This window comes from Nanorana parkeri, unplaced genomic scaffold (genome assembly GCF_000935625.1).
Source record: "Nanorana parkeri isolate BGI_ZX_2015 unplaced genomic scaffold, ASM93562v1 scaffold124, whole genome shotgun sequence".
Classification (NCBI taxonomy): Eukaryota; Metazoa; Chordata; class Amphibia; order Anura; family Dicroglossidae; genus Nanorana; species Nanorana parkeri.
The window spans coordinates 1,144,260-1,161,283 of record NW_017306392.1 but is presented as its reverse complement, the minus strand read 5'-3'; the positions used below and the strand labels follow the sequence as shown (position 1 = coordinate 1,161,283).

At 40.9% G+C, this 17,024-nt stretch overlaps 1 protein-coding gene across 2 annotated transcripts in view; it reads right to left on the bottom strand.

Annotated features, from left to right (window-relative positions):
• Positions 1–17,024, bottom strand: part of SDAD1 (SDA1 domain containing 1) — a 40,708-nt gene that overhangs the window by 8,283 nt on the left and 15,401 nt on the right. For both annotated transcript variants that reach the window (XM_018553558.1, XM_018553559.1), the window contains 10 exons: positions 16,276–16,379; positions 15,338–15,395; positions 12,854–12,912; positions 12,197–12,273; positions 6,762–6,859; positions 5,205–5,281; positions 3,754–3,883; positions 3,557–3,652; positions 859–1,045; positions 235–319 (listed from right to left, as the gene is read on the bottom strand). In XM_018553558.1, coding sequence (XP_018409060.1) covers positions 235–319; positions 859–1,045; positions 3,557–3,652; positions 3,754–3,883; positions 5,205–5,281; positions 6,762–6,859; positions 12,197–12,273; positions 12,854–12,912; positions 15,338–15,395; positions 16,276–16,379 — 971 coding nt within the window. The remainder of the gene's footprint in view (positions 1–234; positions 320–858; positions 1,046–3,556; positions 3,653–3,753; positions 3,884–5,204; positions 5,282–6,761; positions 6,860–12,196; positions 12,274–12,853; positions 12,913–15,337; positions 15,396–16,275; positions 16,380–17,024) is intronic.

Below are 17,024 nucleotides of genomic sequence, written 5' to 3'. Positions count from 1 at the left end.
CATATTTTAAAAACCTTCAATAAAAAATATCTATCGATGGTCTAAAACCCATTACATCCCATTGCTCTTTGTAGGATGACATTTAAAAAAAGCACAAGTTTATAGGTAGCACAGATGAAAGATTCTGGGGCACTGAAGCCTCGTTAATTATCGTACTATACTGTAAGACAAGTTTCAAAATACTGAATGATACAGTTAAATGCAGAGGAAAGTACACAATAGCATAAAACTCACCAGAACAGTGGCTAGCCTGGTCTCTTTATCAGACTTGGGCTTTTTATGCAGAAATTCAATATCTCGAAGTGAGAGCAACTCCCCTCTGCAAGAAACAAAAACATTATCAGCTATTGTCAATACAAAAAGAAAAAAAACTAAGTCTATACGAAACTGAAAACCGAGGTTTGATATACAAAAATCCTTTATATGACAAGTTAACAGGTAATTTAAACAATTTACAGTATGTAGTGAGTATATTTTCGCCGATGGCATACTCTAATATAGTGTCACTTTATTGCCTGACACTTTTGCATTGCAGTAATTCACTCTGCCAACCCCAACGCACGCTGACGACAGACTTGTTGCAGCACAATCAAAATATACAAAAATTGTTATAAGAGCCCTCAAAAACAACATCCTTTCCAAAATTCTACCTAAAGCTAAAAGAAGAAAAACGAAAAGAACAAACTGTAAATTGTGCCTAATTGTGAATTGGTAAAAATGAAAAGTAAAACCGTAAAAAGTGACTAAAGCTAAAAACCTTGGTTAGTTTCACACCCACATGTTGTGGTAACGTGCCATCTTAAGTGCGGTGAGTTGCAGTGCCATTAATTTTTGTGATAGACTGAAAACCATACAGACCTGCTCTCTTCATCACTGTCTATTTCCACGTGTTTCCTCTTGTCAGATTTACCAGGAGCAGCATTGATTTCTTTGGATATCTGTGCAATTCGGATTTTCTTGAACTCCTCTTGAGAGAGAAGCCTACTGGCACTGACTGCTGTAGCCTTGGCCTTTCGCTCGTCTTCTGGTATCGCCTGAAGCTTTTCTGCCTGAAAGTATTGCAGAATGATATCATTTCTTACAAAAGAAGCTGTGCTCAGTGTACATGGATTAATACTTAATGGCGTATATAATACAGGTTCAAATTAAGGAGAGGTAAGAAAAGACTGCACCATCCATACAATATTGGCTTACAACTAGAAATGCACCGAAATTGAATTTTCAGACTGAAAAACTTAAAAAAAAAAAACCTTTTTAAAATTATTTTTTTTTAAACTTTTTATTTTTTTTCATAACTTTACTGTTAGGGGCTTTGGGAAAATATCAGGGGTCTAAACAGACATCTGTTTCCCTTTAGAAATAGAAAAAGAGATTGAGGACAGAGTCCCAAAATTATTTTTCTGTAGCCCTGGTTATGACTAGGAAGCGTCTTATACAGAGTACTCCTGTCCATTCATAAACTGTCGATATAGTTTGTCCACAATCATGAATGAACAGGAAGTGATGTAGAGCACTTCCTATTCATTCATAATTGGGGACACCATAAGTTTCCTATGTCCTCAATTATTTACAAACACTCAGTGATTAGCTGATTGCCGAGTGTTTGTATACCGCTCTCCAGCCTGACTTGTCTTTCACAGGAGGCGGAGTGGGAGGAGAGATCAGCCCCCATGACACCACTGACGGCGCTCTCCTCCCTGCCCCACTCAGCCTCCTGAAAGTTTCTCTTCTTTCCGCTGGGCACTGCTCTGTGTCCGAGGGGACAGAGAGCACCACCAGCAGGGAGGAGAGAAACGAGATGCATCGCATTTTTCGGCCCCCAAAAAAATGGCATTTTCGGAATTTTGCCCATAGGACCATTTTCAGCCCAAATGTTTTGGCAGCTGAAATTCTGGTGCATCCCTTCTTATAACATCTTAACTTTACTAAAAGGGAGTCATATTAGGCTTTCCAGTATAAACATTTCCAGGTAAAATAATGTGTATGTATAATTATTTTACTAAAAGGGAATCATATTAGCCTATTGTTGCAGTATAGACCTAACCAAGACACATAATGCATACCCATAATAGGCATTTTCAGGGTTCTTATTCTACAAGAGATTTTAACCCTTTCTTTTGAAGTCTTTCTTAATAAATGAAAAGCAATGATGCAGAAGGTTGCTCTGCCACAGTAAAGCAAATGTTTGGCTTTGGTGGTTCATTATGTTGACATATCATATGATTTATCCCATACACATATAACTGTGTATTAGATCAAGGTGTGATGTCATTTATAAAAGGGCAATAGTTTCTCTGTTTAGGTGCGCACTGCATCATGACATGAAAACCAAACATTGCTTTTGCAAATCATATGAAGTGTTAGTCAATGGGTGTATTGTTATATGACAGAATATTATGCAGCCTTGTTTATTTGAAATAATTGGTTTTTGATCAAGTCGTTCAAACATTTTGGCGACGTGGTTACCAGAAGGCAGTGTGTGAAAATGGTGTGGCCTCTCAAATTAGTGTAGAACTGGGTCATGTAAGACGACTTGTGAGAACACCTATAGTGGTAAATGACAAGTCAAAAATTAAACTTTGCCCTCATTCACAAAACACATAATGGGAGCATTAGTTTGTAAATACAGGCTACAATAAAATCACCGTTTCAAATGGTCACAAATCACACAGCTTTCAGGACCACTGAAAAGATTCTTTAGTATTTTTGAGGAACAGCCCTACCCATAAATTACTCCAAATCTGGATGAGACTCTACATCAGGGTTTCTCTACTGGGGTTCCACCACCTCTGCTGCTTCATCATATTCTTGTCCACCCAAAGGTGGCTTCAGTAGTCCCCTGAAAGCTATTGCTGCAGATGATTCACATCTTCCGAACAGCGCCTTGGTGTGCACTAGCTGAGAACAGGCAGATTTATATCAGACTGTCGTTACTCTTTAGTACTGGCACACAATGTCACCAGAAGCAGAACCAGAGACGTAGGTGGACTTGGGACCAGTACTCTTCGGCAAAGAATTTGTGGACAAGAGTCGATCGAAAAATTAACTTTTGTCAAATAAAGGGGTGCCACACACACTGCTCAATTTTTTTCCAAGTACTTGCAATGTCCCATTACTTGACTAAGGCCTCCTTTATACGGCTGGCAAGGGGCCTGCAACATAAAGTGGTTGATCTGCGGTTTCATGGTCCACCATTCGCCTGCTGCAATGTCAGCACTGCAGCCAAATAGTGCTGTATTCACTGGCGCAGTGCTATATAGTCCCACTGTTTTGATTGTAGCTCGGCACTGTATTATTTTATTTCATTTTATGTATATCATCACTTATTTGGGTGTACTTTTGAGTGCTTTGGAGCCCTCAGTTTATATTGGCGCAGGGTATTTATTTGTTTAATATGAAAATGCAAATTGCCTGGTCATCTCTGGAGCCACACGCATCATGCTACAAATCACACGTATTACGTGAGCATTCTGCTATAGCACTGCATTGCTGAGAATAGTAAGAGCATTTTCTTACACCTGAATTACATATCTTATGAAATAACGTTTTTCAAAACTTACAACTTCCTTCTGCTCTTCATCAGAGGAATGGTGAACGTCGATCCACTCTCCATCTTCACCATCATCACTAAGACTAGCACTTTCCCAACCATCTGAAGAGACGTATGGATATATTAATGCTTGTAAGCAAATTCCTCAAGAGTGAATGTCTTGTTAAAGTGAATAAACTACACAACATAATCTGGTCACTTACCATCCTCCTCCCCTTCCTCTTTTGGTTTATTTTCTACTTCTAGCACCTCCGCACCAGGAATATAATCTTTAGCAACCGATTCTCCATAAGCTTGAATTTTTGCTTCTGTAGATGCCTCAGTGGGTTTTCCCTGTTAAAACATTCACATGTTCTTGTTTTTAAGCATGGTAAGACAGATGATCTGGTATCTTGGTGGATATTGGAGTTTTGTATAAGATTCAGAGTGAAAACAGAGGTCTTCTGGAAATTCAGCAATGTCTACTGCTCTGTAATCAACCCAACCACATTTTTAATGTATTCTCTGAAAAGTCAAGACGCAAAACACCAGAGAAGGGTAATCAACCTATCAGAAGTGTGCCATCAGGCTATAGGTAAAATGATACCATAAAGAGTTTGTAAAAACTGCACATACATTTTCTATTTACCAAGTAAAAAGAAATACTGGCAAACCCATGAGAAAAAAAAAATCAAATTGATTCAAATAAATCGGTAAGTAAAATATTACTTAAAAGGAGAACTATGAGGTGAGTGCTTTTGACTCATCTCATAGTTCTAGCCGACCTGTGACAATGAGACTGTCACAGGTCGGCTCAGTAGATCGGGAGGTGAACAAACACATACCGGCGTTCGCTCACTTCTCGATCCTGTCACGGCTCTCTGGCGGGGAGGGGGAGGGGCTGGATTCCCCCCTCCGATCCTCCAGCGCTGACTGGCGGAACCGACAGGGGAGGGGGCGGGTACAGCTGGCTCTGCATAGGCAGAGCCAGCTGTCACTCACGCAGCTGGGCAGATCCAGACATAATTGTCGGGATCCGCTTCAGCTGCGGCGTCTCAGTATACGGGGAGTTGTGGCTCGCGGTATACTGAGCTTAGGGTGACGGGAGGACGCTAGTTTGTGTCCTCCCGTTACCCTAAGGAGAACTATGGGGAAAAGCCCTAACCCCATAGTTCTCCTTTGAGATAGAGTAGGGACAGGTAAGAACCATCAGAATGTTTTGTACGGCTGTGAGCGTGGCCATACAAGGAAGAGTCACCCTTTGTATGTGTCCAGGCGGAATTGTCACTGGGATGAAACGTGTGGGAAAAGTTTTGGCTTTAGATATACTAAATTAGCTAATTATAGCAAGTGATGCTCCCAATTTCAACTACTCTTTGCCACATTCAGGCCATTTCTGTTTTCCAAAGGAACAATAATGAGAATCTTGGTGGGTTTATTGAAGAACAGTTTTTGCTGCCCTAAAATGGCTTGAAACTTGTGAAAAACTAGAACATGGTTTAGCAAATCCATCTGCATTCTACTCATGGTAAATGCTTTAAAACATTTTATTGGCTAGCTCTGCAGTTTACAAATTCAAGTTTTCAAAACCTGTTCAGGTTTTCTTACAAGGCGTAAAATGGGTGAAATTATTCCAGACAGACAATCTCATTGTGGTCAAACAACCATGACTCACCCGGAATCTCTTCTGCAACATATTGGGGTCTAATGTGCGGAAAAGCTGTATCAAAGCTCTAGCTGACATGCAGACATCTAAGAAAAAGAAAATAACTTAGTTATCAACAAATGGTTACATCACTATGATCCCTTATTTTGGGACAAGAGAATGCACACCAAAACAAAAAATGAACATGGATCCAAATTATTTTACATGGAGTACAATGTCCCCAAAGAGAAAAGCAAACTATTCTACTCAAATGTTTCTGACAAAACAAAATTACTAAGTCAAACCGCAGAAACACAATTATGTTCAGGGCTTGAAAAACTTTAGGGTGTCTCACCAGTCAGTAAAAAATGTCACCAGTCAGCATGACCGGACTATAGCCTTGCAATATATGTTAACATTTTTGTAGGGACACATAGAGCTTTCTTTTGGTGGTATATAATAATCACCACTGGGTTTAAAAAAAAACTTTTTACTATATAATGAAAAAAACTACCGTAAATAAAAAAAAAAATGTTTTCCCTACATTATGTTAAAAAACATTTATTCTTACCCATATTTTTGGTAAAACATAACAGAAGGGGTCACGTCGGGTAATGTCAAGCCTTAAAAATTGAGCGCGCACGCTAAATACGACCACACCGCAAATTGGGTGACGCTTTAAACGCTTTTACTGCTCATCAGTTTAGGGTCCTCAGTGGTTAATGGCCCTTAAATTATTGCTCACACGTCGACGTTCGCGGTGATATGTAACATGTGCAGCACAACAGGCGCAATCTTCATTTTCGCACGTAGGTGCACCCAACGCATGTTTGCGTGTTGTATGTGGGGGGCGGGGGACTTTAAAAAAAATTGTTTTTTTTAATGCTTTAATATTATTACTCTTTTTTTTATACTCAACTTTACTGCTATCACATGGGGGATAAGAAGCCCCCTATGTGATGGCCAATTTACATGACAGGTCCTCTTTATGGAGACATTAGGTATCTCCAAGACCCCCAATATCACCTAGGGACCACCAGAGAAGCTGATGAAGCAGAGATCTGCTTCACCAGCTTCTGAAGCTGGAGAGTGACACCAGAATGTGGAAGTGATGTAATATACATCACTTCCTGCATTCAGGGACCAGAGAGGAGATCAGAGGGGTATCGTGTACCGATCTACAGTCACAGAGCAGCCGTGCCGGTCCCAGCCGCACCGGATCTCGGGAACAGCAGCGATAGCTCATCTCGCTTGAATGTAAAGCTCACGGCCGGCCGTTTAATTACAACGGCTGGTTGGGAAGCTACTCGTCCGGCTCTGGCGTCCTCTCGTCACAGACAAGAGGAGTAGATTTTCCAGGCCTTGATTATGTTCAAAGTTTCAAAATGTGGCAAGATATCCAAATATCTTTATATATTTTTGTAAAATAAAAAGCCTGAAATAACCTTCCAAGGATTCACATTTCAATTACCCTGTCCCACCAGAATACTGAATATTAGGAAACAGTCTTTTTAAAAGCAAGTCTTTTTTTTTTACAAAATACCTTTTTTTCATCTCAAGAGTTTTATGTTTTAAGAGGGGACTCACTTTTATCCTTGTGCGTTTTGTATTGTGCAAGATCCTGTAAGAGGTCTTCTGTCATTGCCAATGGACAACGAGCAGTTAGCTCCTTGATTGCATTTATTCTGCAAAACCACATAAAAACACAAAATGAATAAACATGGACGAAAACAATATATTTACATTGCTCTTAAAATCGTAAAGGCAGATTTGATTTTGTATAGCAAAATGGCAGTTTTGCCACAGAACCCAATTGGCTGACATTTTGTGAAGTCTGATAAAGGAAAATCTCTCCATTCATTTTTTTCACAGAGACACAACAGAATGAGAAGAAATCTCTCCAAAGTATCCCTTTTAAAACGTTGTCACTGTAGCACATATCCCAACATGAAGATTTCCGCTCACCTCCTGTTCTGGTGACAGCTGTGAAATTTAGATTTACCATTACTATGTATTATAAAGCACTCTTTCACAGGTGAATGGAGATTGCTCCATTACTAGTAATGTAAATGTTCACTGATATCCTGGAGACTACTCACAGGTACAGGACAGGCTTGCCACATTATGGAGACCTTTCCCAGAAAGCAAACATTTCTGGGCATATACTATATTGTTACAGTACTCCATATGGGTAAAGCCTGTTTTATATAACCACCATGGCATTTCATACAATGGGATTATTCCACCCCCCCCCCATAATAAGTAAATACATTATTTCTATGGGCGCATCATCAGAGCTGCAGAAGGGTCTATTCACACTTTAGTTTCAGTATTTTTTTTACAAGGTGAATTATAAAGGACCTTTTACACCAAAGCATGTGCATTACAATGATGCATAGATGTGAATGTGCCATGAGAGTTTACAATTTAAAGCTATTTGACCAAAATCCACTGACCTTTCTCGGACCTAAAACAAGAATCCCTACGTCTTAGGATATGGAACTAAAACTGAGCTTTCTCTTCCCAAGCAGAGAAGTAGAGCCCAAAAGGGCCGAACATTTTTTCCTTAGTGTTTATAGAGAGCTTATATTACAAAGATCTGCATTCCCAAAGGTATGAAGAAAATGATTTTACTTAGGGCCTGTTCTCAGTGAGAACAAGATAAAATAAAACATTAACAAAAAAAATTTCAGAAAAAAGCAAATGTTATGCAAGAACAAAGACAGAACTAAGTCAAGGTTACATGATTAATATTATTATTATACAGGAATTATATAGCCCCAACAATTTGCTCAGCACTTTACAAAAGAGTGGAGAGAGTACAGTTACAATACAATTTACAATACAGTTCCAGAACAATAGGGTTGGGAGGGCCCTGCTCGTGAGAGCTTACAATCTATTAGGAGGGGCAAGTGATGCAAAAGGTAATAATTGTTTGGACTGAATTATTGGAGGAAGTAAAAGGCAGTTATGGTGAGATGATAGGCTTCCCTGAAGAGATGGGTTTTTAAGGATCGACTAAAGGTGGGCAGCGTAGGAGATAAGCGGACAGAATGGGGTAAGGAGTTCCAGAGGATGGGAGACACTCTGAAGAAGTCCTGGAGGTGAGCGTGGGAGAAGGTAATTAGAGAGCTAGAGGTCTTGAGAGGAGCGGGAGGACAGTTTGGGTGATATTTTGAGATGGTCAGTGATGTAGGTTGCGGCGGAGTTGTAGATGGCTTTGTTTGTTGTTGTTAGTATTCTGAATTTTATTCGTTGGGCAATTGGGAGCCAGTGGAGGGATTGGCAGAGGGGGGAGGCAGACACTGCACGGTTGGTAAGGTGGATGAGTCTGGCAGCAGCATTCATGATAGACTGAAGGGGGGGGATAGCCCGCTTAGTGGTAGGCCAACATGGAGGGAGTTGCAGTAGTCGAGGCGAGAGATTACAAGGGAGTGAATTAGAAGCTTTGTGGTTGTTTGTTAAAAAGGGGCGTATTTTGGAAATGTTACGGAGGTTAAGTCGGCAAGATTTGGATAGCGATTGGATGATGGGCTGAAAGGAGAGCTCAGAGTCAAGGATTACACCGAGTACCCTGGCTTGATGGGAAGGGTTGATCGTAGTGTTGTTGATTGTGATGGGGAAGTTGGGGGAGGGAATACAGAAAGGATGAAAAATTATGAGCTCAGTTTTTGACAGATTGAGTTTGAGGTAGTGGTGTGACATTCATGCAGCAATGTCAGTGAGTAGATTTGAGATACGTGAAGAGACAGAGGGGGCGAGTTGAGGAGTGGAGAGAGATTTGGGCGTCATCAGCATACAGATGGTATTGGAAGCCATGGGAGGCTATCAATTGACCCAGGGAAGAAGTGTAGATAGAGACTAGAAGGGGCCCAAGGACAGACCCTTGGGGGACCCCCACGGAAAGAGGAAGAGGAGCAGGTAGAATTGTAGGCGACACTGAAGGTGCGCTGAGATAGGTAGGAGATGAACCATGAGAAAGCAGAGTCTTGGAGGCCAAGGGAATGGAGTTTATTAAAGGAGAAGCGGGTGGTCAACTGTGTCAAAGGCAGCAGATAGATCTAAAAGTATGAGTACAGAGTAGTGGCCATTGGTTTTAGCAGTTAGTAGACGTTAGTAAGTTTTAGAAGGGCAGTTTCTGTGGAGTGTTGCGGACGAAAACCAGATTGGAACGGGTCAAGGAGATTGTCAACTGTAAGGTGGTTGCTCAGGCAGTTGTAGACCAGCCATTCAAGAAGTTTGGAGGTAAATGGGAGCAGGGAGATGGGTCTCAAGTTGTTCAGACTGGTGGGCCCCAAAGACGTTTTTTTAATATGGGGGTTACCAGTGCTTGTTTTAGAGGGGTAGGGATGACACCATTAGAAAGGGAGAGATTGAAGATGTGAGTAAGGGAGTGTAGGAGAGAGCTAGAGGGTGACCGGAGTAGTTGTGAGGGGTTGGGGTCCAGGGGGCAGGTGGTTAGGCGAGTGTTAGACAAAAGAGTAGTGACTTCATCGGCGGTAACTGGATCAAAAGAAGAGAGCAGTGAGTGTGGTGGCAGACAAGGTATGTTTGGAGTGGGGGAGGTCTGGACAGTGGAGATTTCATAGCGAATTGCATCAATCTGGTCTCTGAAGTGAGTGGCAATTTCTTGGGCAGTCAGTGAGTTGGTTGGAGGAGGCGGTGGGGGGGCGAAGTAGGGAGTTGAAAGTTGAAAAGAGTTGACGAGGACTAGATGAGAGGAAGTTAATGAATGTGATGAAGTAGGTCTGTTTGGCTGTGTGGAGGCAGGTACTATATGTTTGGAGGGCAGATTTATATTGGTTGAAATCTTGCAGGGATTTGGATTTACGCCATGGACGCTCAAGTGCACGACTATGTCTTCTGAGTCTTCTAGTGTCATCTGTCTGCCAAGGCTGTAGTGGAAGGGGCCTGATTTTATGAGAGGTGAAAGGGGCAAGTGTGCCCATACAGGATGAGAGTGAGTTATTGTAGAGATAAGTGGCAAGGTCAGGGCAGGAAAGGGTTTTGATTTTGTCGTAAAGGTGGTCTGATGCAGAGTAAAGAAGAGAGGGGTTAAAGTGGCGAAGGTTCCTACGGGTGGCGGTTTGCTGGTTGGAATGTTGGGGGGCGGATGAGAGTGTGAATCTGATGAGGTTGTGATCAGAGAGTGGAAAAGGGGTTTTGGTGAGATTGCAAGGGGTGCAGAGGTAGGAGAATATGATATCAAGGGTGTTGCAATCAGAGTGAGTAAAAGAGTTAGTCCATTGTGTTAGGCCAAAGGAAGAAGTTAGATTCAGTAGCTCAGAGGTTGTGGTGTTGCTAATATTGACAGGGACATTAAAGTCACAGAGAATGACAGTGGGCGTTTCAGAGAATAGAAAATAGGGTAGCCAGGCAGAGAAGTTGTTAAGGAAGCGTGTTACCGGTCCTGGAGGACGATAAATCACTGCAATCCTCAGAGAAACCGGGAAAAACAGACCTATACAATGAACTTCGAAAGAGGAGAGTGATAGAGAAGGTGGTGTAGGAAGAACTTGGAATGTGCTTTGTGGCGATAGAAGGAAGTCAACTTCCCCTCCCTTGCGTCCACTGGATCTGGGTGAGTGAGTCCAGTGGAGGCCACCATGGGAAAGAGTAGCCGATGAGGCAGAGTCAGAATCCTGGAGCCAAGTTTCAGTAACAGCAAGTAGGTTAAAGGAGTAGGAGATAAAGAGGTCATAGATGGAGGTGAGCTTGTTACAGACTGAGCGAGCATTCCAGAGGCCACATGGAAAGGGGGGACAAGATCTTGGGAGCGGAGATATAGGAATGAGATTACTTGGATTGCTGCCAGTGGAAGAGGGTGTTTGGTGTGCTGAATAGACCTAGATTGTGGGGGACCAGGATTAGGGGAAATGTCCCCGGAGAGCAGGAGAAGCAAAAGTGTGAGAGAAGTAAGATAATAGTTAGATTTACAGCAGTGCACCTGCTCTAGAGTCCTGGGGGCTATGCCATCATGTGGAATAGCCCCCAGGTGCAGTAATAGAGAGGAGGGCAGGAGTGAGGGTGATATGTAAATGAAGTGGGGGGGAGCGGAGGTGTGAGAGTTTAAAGATGGAGGACACTACTGTGAGAAGGAGTGGAAGAGACAGCAAGCTGAGGGAAGAGGGAGATGAGGCCGAGTGGGAGGAGGATAGCAGGGTATAGGAGAGTGTTTACTTGCAGCCATTGAGAGGAGTATTTCTTGGCACTATTTCGAGCCTTCTTTCAAAGTGCCATTTTAAAAGTGTGCTGAAGTTATGCTTTTATAGCGATGTGCTTCGATAGTGATGTCTGCCTGTGCCTTGACCCCCCTGACTGTACCTTCCCCCATAGGAGATTCTAAACTTATACTGAGATGGGGTGGGGGTTAAATTGCCAATTATTCTATTGGGAGGTTGATCAGAGACACATGAGATGCAGGCAAGTTTCCTTCACAATACTGCAGGTTGTTTAGTGTAAGGTGCCCATACACTGCAAAGGTGCCCAGAAATCCCGCAATCGTATGATAATCGTGCAGTGTATGGAAGGGTGTGCAACCGTTTCTAATGTACGGTCGCACGACTTTTGTATTTTGAGCATGTTAGAAAATTAGCTGAGAATCGTACGATTTTCGGCTGGTTTTTAACATGATCGAGAGATAACAGCCGAATGGGCCGGTGTGCACACGCGCACACTGCCCGTTCAGCATTGCAGTCATCGGAAGCCAGCCCCTGAGAGGGGCGGGCTTGCGATGATCGCAAGTACGATCTGCCTGTCCAAGATGGGCAGATCGTACGTTTTTTTAAGTACTTTACAACCCTCGCAAGACAAGAGTCTTGCGAGGGTTGTAAAGTGTATGGCCACCTTTAGAAAGAGAAGAAGGTCCCTTTGATCATGCAAGTCAAAGTAGGTGACAATTTGTTGATAATGTATACAAGTTTTAGGAAGTTGAGAGCAGTATTACCAAGCATATATTCAGCAAAAGGACAGCTTCAATTATGCACAGCAGAGAATGGGTTAAGTTGACATGACGTACTTACCCAACAGTCATCACTTCTCCTGAGTTCCTGTCTGTAACAAAGTTATTGGCAACGGTCATCAACACTGACTGAGCAATCTGGAAATGTTAGTGACAACAAAATAGGTGAGACAGTATTATATTGTTAATCCTTTCCGGTTTTCTAGAAAACTACCATGCCAAAAACATGTGTAAACTGAAGAGCATGGATAAACTAGATACAGGATAATTTGTACTGAATTATTATATGGATAGAGCCAATTTTGTCCACATTGAACTTGTTACACGAATATGGAAATACAGACTGTTTTCAGAGGAATATCTATTACAATGGAAGAAACAACATGTTCCCACTTGGCTACACATCAGAGATCAGCTAAGAAACCATATGATCACATAGATGTTCTTCAAACAAAACTGGCATAAAGTATAAAGAAATCAATTTATTTAAAGAAAATTTATAACCATAATTTACCCAATGTGCAAAATGTATTACAAGCAACAGAAAAAAAAAGGTAAACACATCCACAACATACAGCCTGCGTATATTAGACACATAAAAACGTACATTTCCTCTGAAAATTATCTGCATGGCAGGGTAACAGACTTAATATAAATAAAATATAGCCTAATTTTGAAGCATTATCCCAACAAATAAGGGAGAACAATATCAACTTGCCTCAGGAGGAACCAAGTGATGAGTAGCTTGTGCAGCAAACAGCAGAATTTTTGTCACATCTGAATGAGAGAAAATTGGTAATCAGTTCAAATCACATCCTAAAATAGTGTAGAGAATCCTAGAAATGCAGAGCAAGCTGCCTAAAAAGGGTTATGATGAACTTAGCACTACACACACACACACACACACTTTGTAGGGTAAGCCAACATTTCTAAGATGGCACCAAGGAATTTACCGGCAACAACTGGGCATTAGGCACACGTTTAAGCCTAGATAACACCACCAGATCAAGTTTCCTGTACATACTAAAAAACTTTTACTAAATAGAAAACTGGCACTTATATCAGATAAGTATTTTTACGTTTGAGAAAAAAAAAAAAAATAGAAAAGACTGTGGTTTGTCATGACAAACTATCATTTTAAAAGCAGAGAGAGATTTAACGCACGAGCAAAAGACAAGATGCTCCCTGTCTGTCGCTTCCAAGAGCAGATTAAGTGGAAAAGAAGAAGGCAATGATTTTTCTTTTAAAGAAATGCAATGCTGTACCACAGAGAAAGAACTGAATAAGGGACTTTGTTTTAGCAAGCCTGATAAACCTTTCTCCATCCTGCTGTTCTTTAAAAGGAGAACTATGGGGTTAAGGCTTTTCCCCATAGTTCTCCTTAGGGACACAAGCTATCGTCCTCCCGTCACCCTGGGCTCAGTATACCGCGAGCTGTGGCATTCTGCCGCGATCCGCCCAGCTGCGTGACTGACAGCTGGCTCTGCCTATCTAGAGGCAGAGCCAGCTGTACCCGCCCCCTTCCCCCCTCCGTTCCGCCAGTCAGCGCTGGCGGATCGGAGCGGGGGGGAATCCAGCCCCTGCCCTGTCACGGCAGAAAGATCGAGAGGTGAGCGAACGCGGGTATGTGTTCGCTCACCTCCCAATCTACTGAGCCGGCCTGCGACAGTCTGATTGTCACAGGTCGGCTAGAACTATGAGGTGAGTGAAAAGCACTCACCTCATAGTTCTCCTCTAACTTGCTGATAGAAATGAAAGCAGACTATTTTCTGCCCAACATTATTTAGAACTTTAATTCTGAAATGGCATTCCACATTTTAATCCTCATTGTAAAATATTTCCCAACAGTAAACAGCTCCAATAATTAAGATCACATCTGCTATCAGTGGAAATTAGACAAATCAATCTTGGATAACAAGTATTTTATATGCATATTTCTGACATTTTTTGAAGTCTACAGATCAATAGTGAGCAAAGCTTTTTTTTCACCACACGTTTTAGCTTTCTTTACTTAAAGTGACATTAAACCCTCAAATTTTTAACATAAAACAATACTGTAATGTGTGCCTTACTGTAATCCATGGTTGTTTCCCTTCTCTTTGCTGCTCTTCCTTTTAAATCTGTATCTCTTCTCATGCTGGGTAGAACTTTTGTTTTGCAGCAGACTGCCTTGTCTCTGAAATGGATACATGGTGTCTGTGTGCGGGTTCACAACCTGAGCCAGCACTACAGGAAGAGGCACTCAGCTGCAAAGGGAAGTTTTTCCCCAGCATGAGAAGAGATACGGATTTAAAAGGAAGAGCAGCAAAGAGAAGGGAAACAACCATGGATTACAGTAAGGCGCACATTACAGTATTGGTTTATGTTAAAAAATCTGGGGGTTTAATGTCACTTTAATCTTATTTTGTTCACTTGTTTCTTTCATGCAAAATCTTAGAAACAAGGGCTTTGTACACATTTGTGGGCTGCAATGTTATTTTACTGTTTGATTACATTTCATTTGATACATTTAGCAAAATATTAATGAAAAACACAAAAGACAGAGACGACAGGAAAACTGGCATAAACAGAGAAACAAGTGGCAGCTTGCTGCCTGCAAAATAAAGTTATTAAAAAAAATTCCACCAATGGATACATTGTTATGAATATTTAATATTGATATGTCAAAGCATAGGACCCCATTGCATGATGTAGACATTCAATAAGGCATTTGCAGCACATTTCTGGGGCTGTGGATGTAGTTGGAAGCTTTGGGCCAAATTCATGAAATCTTGCGGTATTTTCACTGGTAATACTGCATGTATGACAAATTCAAGTAGTTCTTACTACTGTCCGTCACAAATTCATAAAGAAATATCACCATATTAGTGAGAAGAAAAATGGAGGGAAATAAGAGCTCTTTCATGTTGGTTTAAGTTGTCTTGCATGTGTAAGGAAAGTGTCAGACAAAATTTGGTCCGAGACAACTCCGCAAACAGTTTACACCTTACTGACACATACATGAATCTGTCGCAAATTGCGCAATTTCTGGCACTACCGTAAGACAAATTTCTAATGAAAACTAGAACACAGTTTTCTCGGTATTTAGGGGCCAATTGAACTGCAGAAAAACTTCTGGTAACAGAGTATCTAGGGCCTCCTAAACCATGTATAGGAATGTGTAAAACAATAGACAAGCATACGTCAAGAAAAGGAAACTTACCCCTCTGGTGTGGCTGTAGAAACCTTTGTATAAAAGGATAGAAGTTGAAAAGAAATAGCTGTTTATAGACAAAAAAGAAAGTGTTAGAAGAAAATGTAAGGAACTTACAGCACACCTGTACTCATACTATAAACATTAAACTATATATAGAGTCTAAACATGCAGTACACAAAAAGCTTTAAAAGCAGCCATCCTTGATCTCTCTAGCTGCTTTTATTATGAAGTTATCCATTCTCAGAGATTACAACAAGACTCTAAAAATGGTTTTCAGGCTAACAGCTTAAAAACACTAGATGCGTGTTTACATCAGAGAGCTTGCAGTCTGCCAAGATTCTGGTGCAACAGTAAGTAATAGGGAAACATTAAAATGCTGGTGTTGAGAACTTTAAAATTTAATTTCCTTCACAATACAGATACAGGACAAATAAGGGCTTGCTTTTAAAGTGTGTTTACTATTGGTTCAGGTTATGTCAATTATTTAGTGTCTCTGATACCAGGTTCACTTTAACAATTAAGGCCTTATGAATCTTTTTAAATGCATGATCATTTATCACTGATGCACACTATACAAACAAACAGTCATGACAACTGCCTGAGTTGCTTAGCTACAAATCATGGATAACAGAAGCCCTATGTATAGTAAACTTCTAAATTAATTTTCATTTATTTTTACTTGTGTCATTAAGGGCCCGTTCACATCAGATGCCTAGCGCAGTCCTAATGCACAGACATGGCAAAATGCCTTACTTAAAATTAAGTCAGCTCACACCACCGCATTGTGGTGGTGTGTGCTGAAAACAAATACTACATGCAGTACTTTTTTTTCTTCTCACTGCAGCGTGACATATTTGCGTTTTGCTAAAAGCCACTTCTTTTTTTGAACATAAAAAGGTGTACAGTAGACAGTCATATTTTACTATTGACATTTACTAATTTACCTCATGGATCCCGACTAGTCTGGAAATTAGGTCCATTAGCATGATCTTAACTTCAAACCTTTCTTTAGAGTTTTCCAACTCCTTCAGCAGTTTCTCTGCAAATTCTAAAAGAAAGTTCAAGAATATACATGCAACACACGTTAAGCTGGATAACCGTAGGGACATCTGAATGCATCAATAGTGTGAACAAAAATGTAATACCACATTTGTAGCCTGCCAAACACAAGCCATGTTTCTAAAGCCGGGTTTGTCTATTAACATGAAGTTTCATGGTTGCCAACATGTAATTAACTTAAGTGACAAGAAATTTTATCTACATTCATTCATGTACCATGTATCCCTAACTTTGTTCCCAAGCCAAAGGTTTTTCCATAGCAGCACATAACTGTTTTTTGGACACATTTTTTAAAAAGCATAATCTGGAAAACGATATGTGACACAAGTCTTTTTTATTATTTTGTGTATTGGAATGTTCCTCTTTTTTCTATTAGATAGTCCCAATCCCAGCCCTAGCCCCTCAATTCACAACAATTCACCTTTCAGTTTCACCCCTGCAGAGTTGTCCATTTACACTTCAATAAATGCTAATATACTGTGTATCCTCTGCAAATGTACCAAGCTGGATTAAAACTACATTGGAGTCTAGTGTAGTAAAACTGCCTGTGGATCTTGTCAAGTCAGTAAGTTATTATATTTTCTTTAAATACATGGTCTCAGAAGAAAGGTCTTTTGAATTAACAATTGAGACA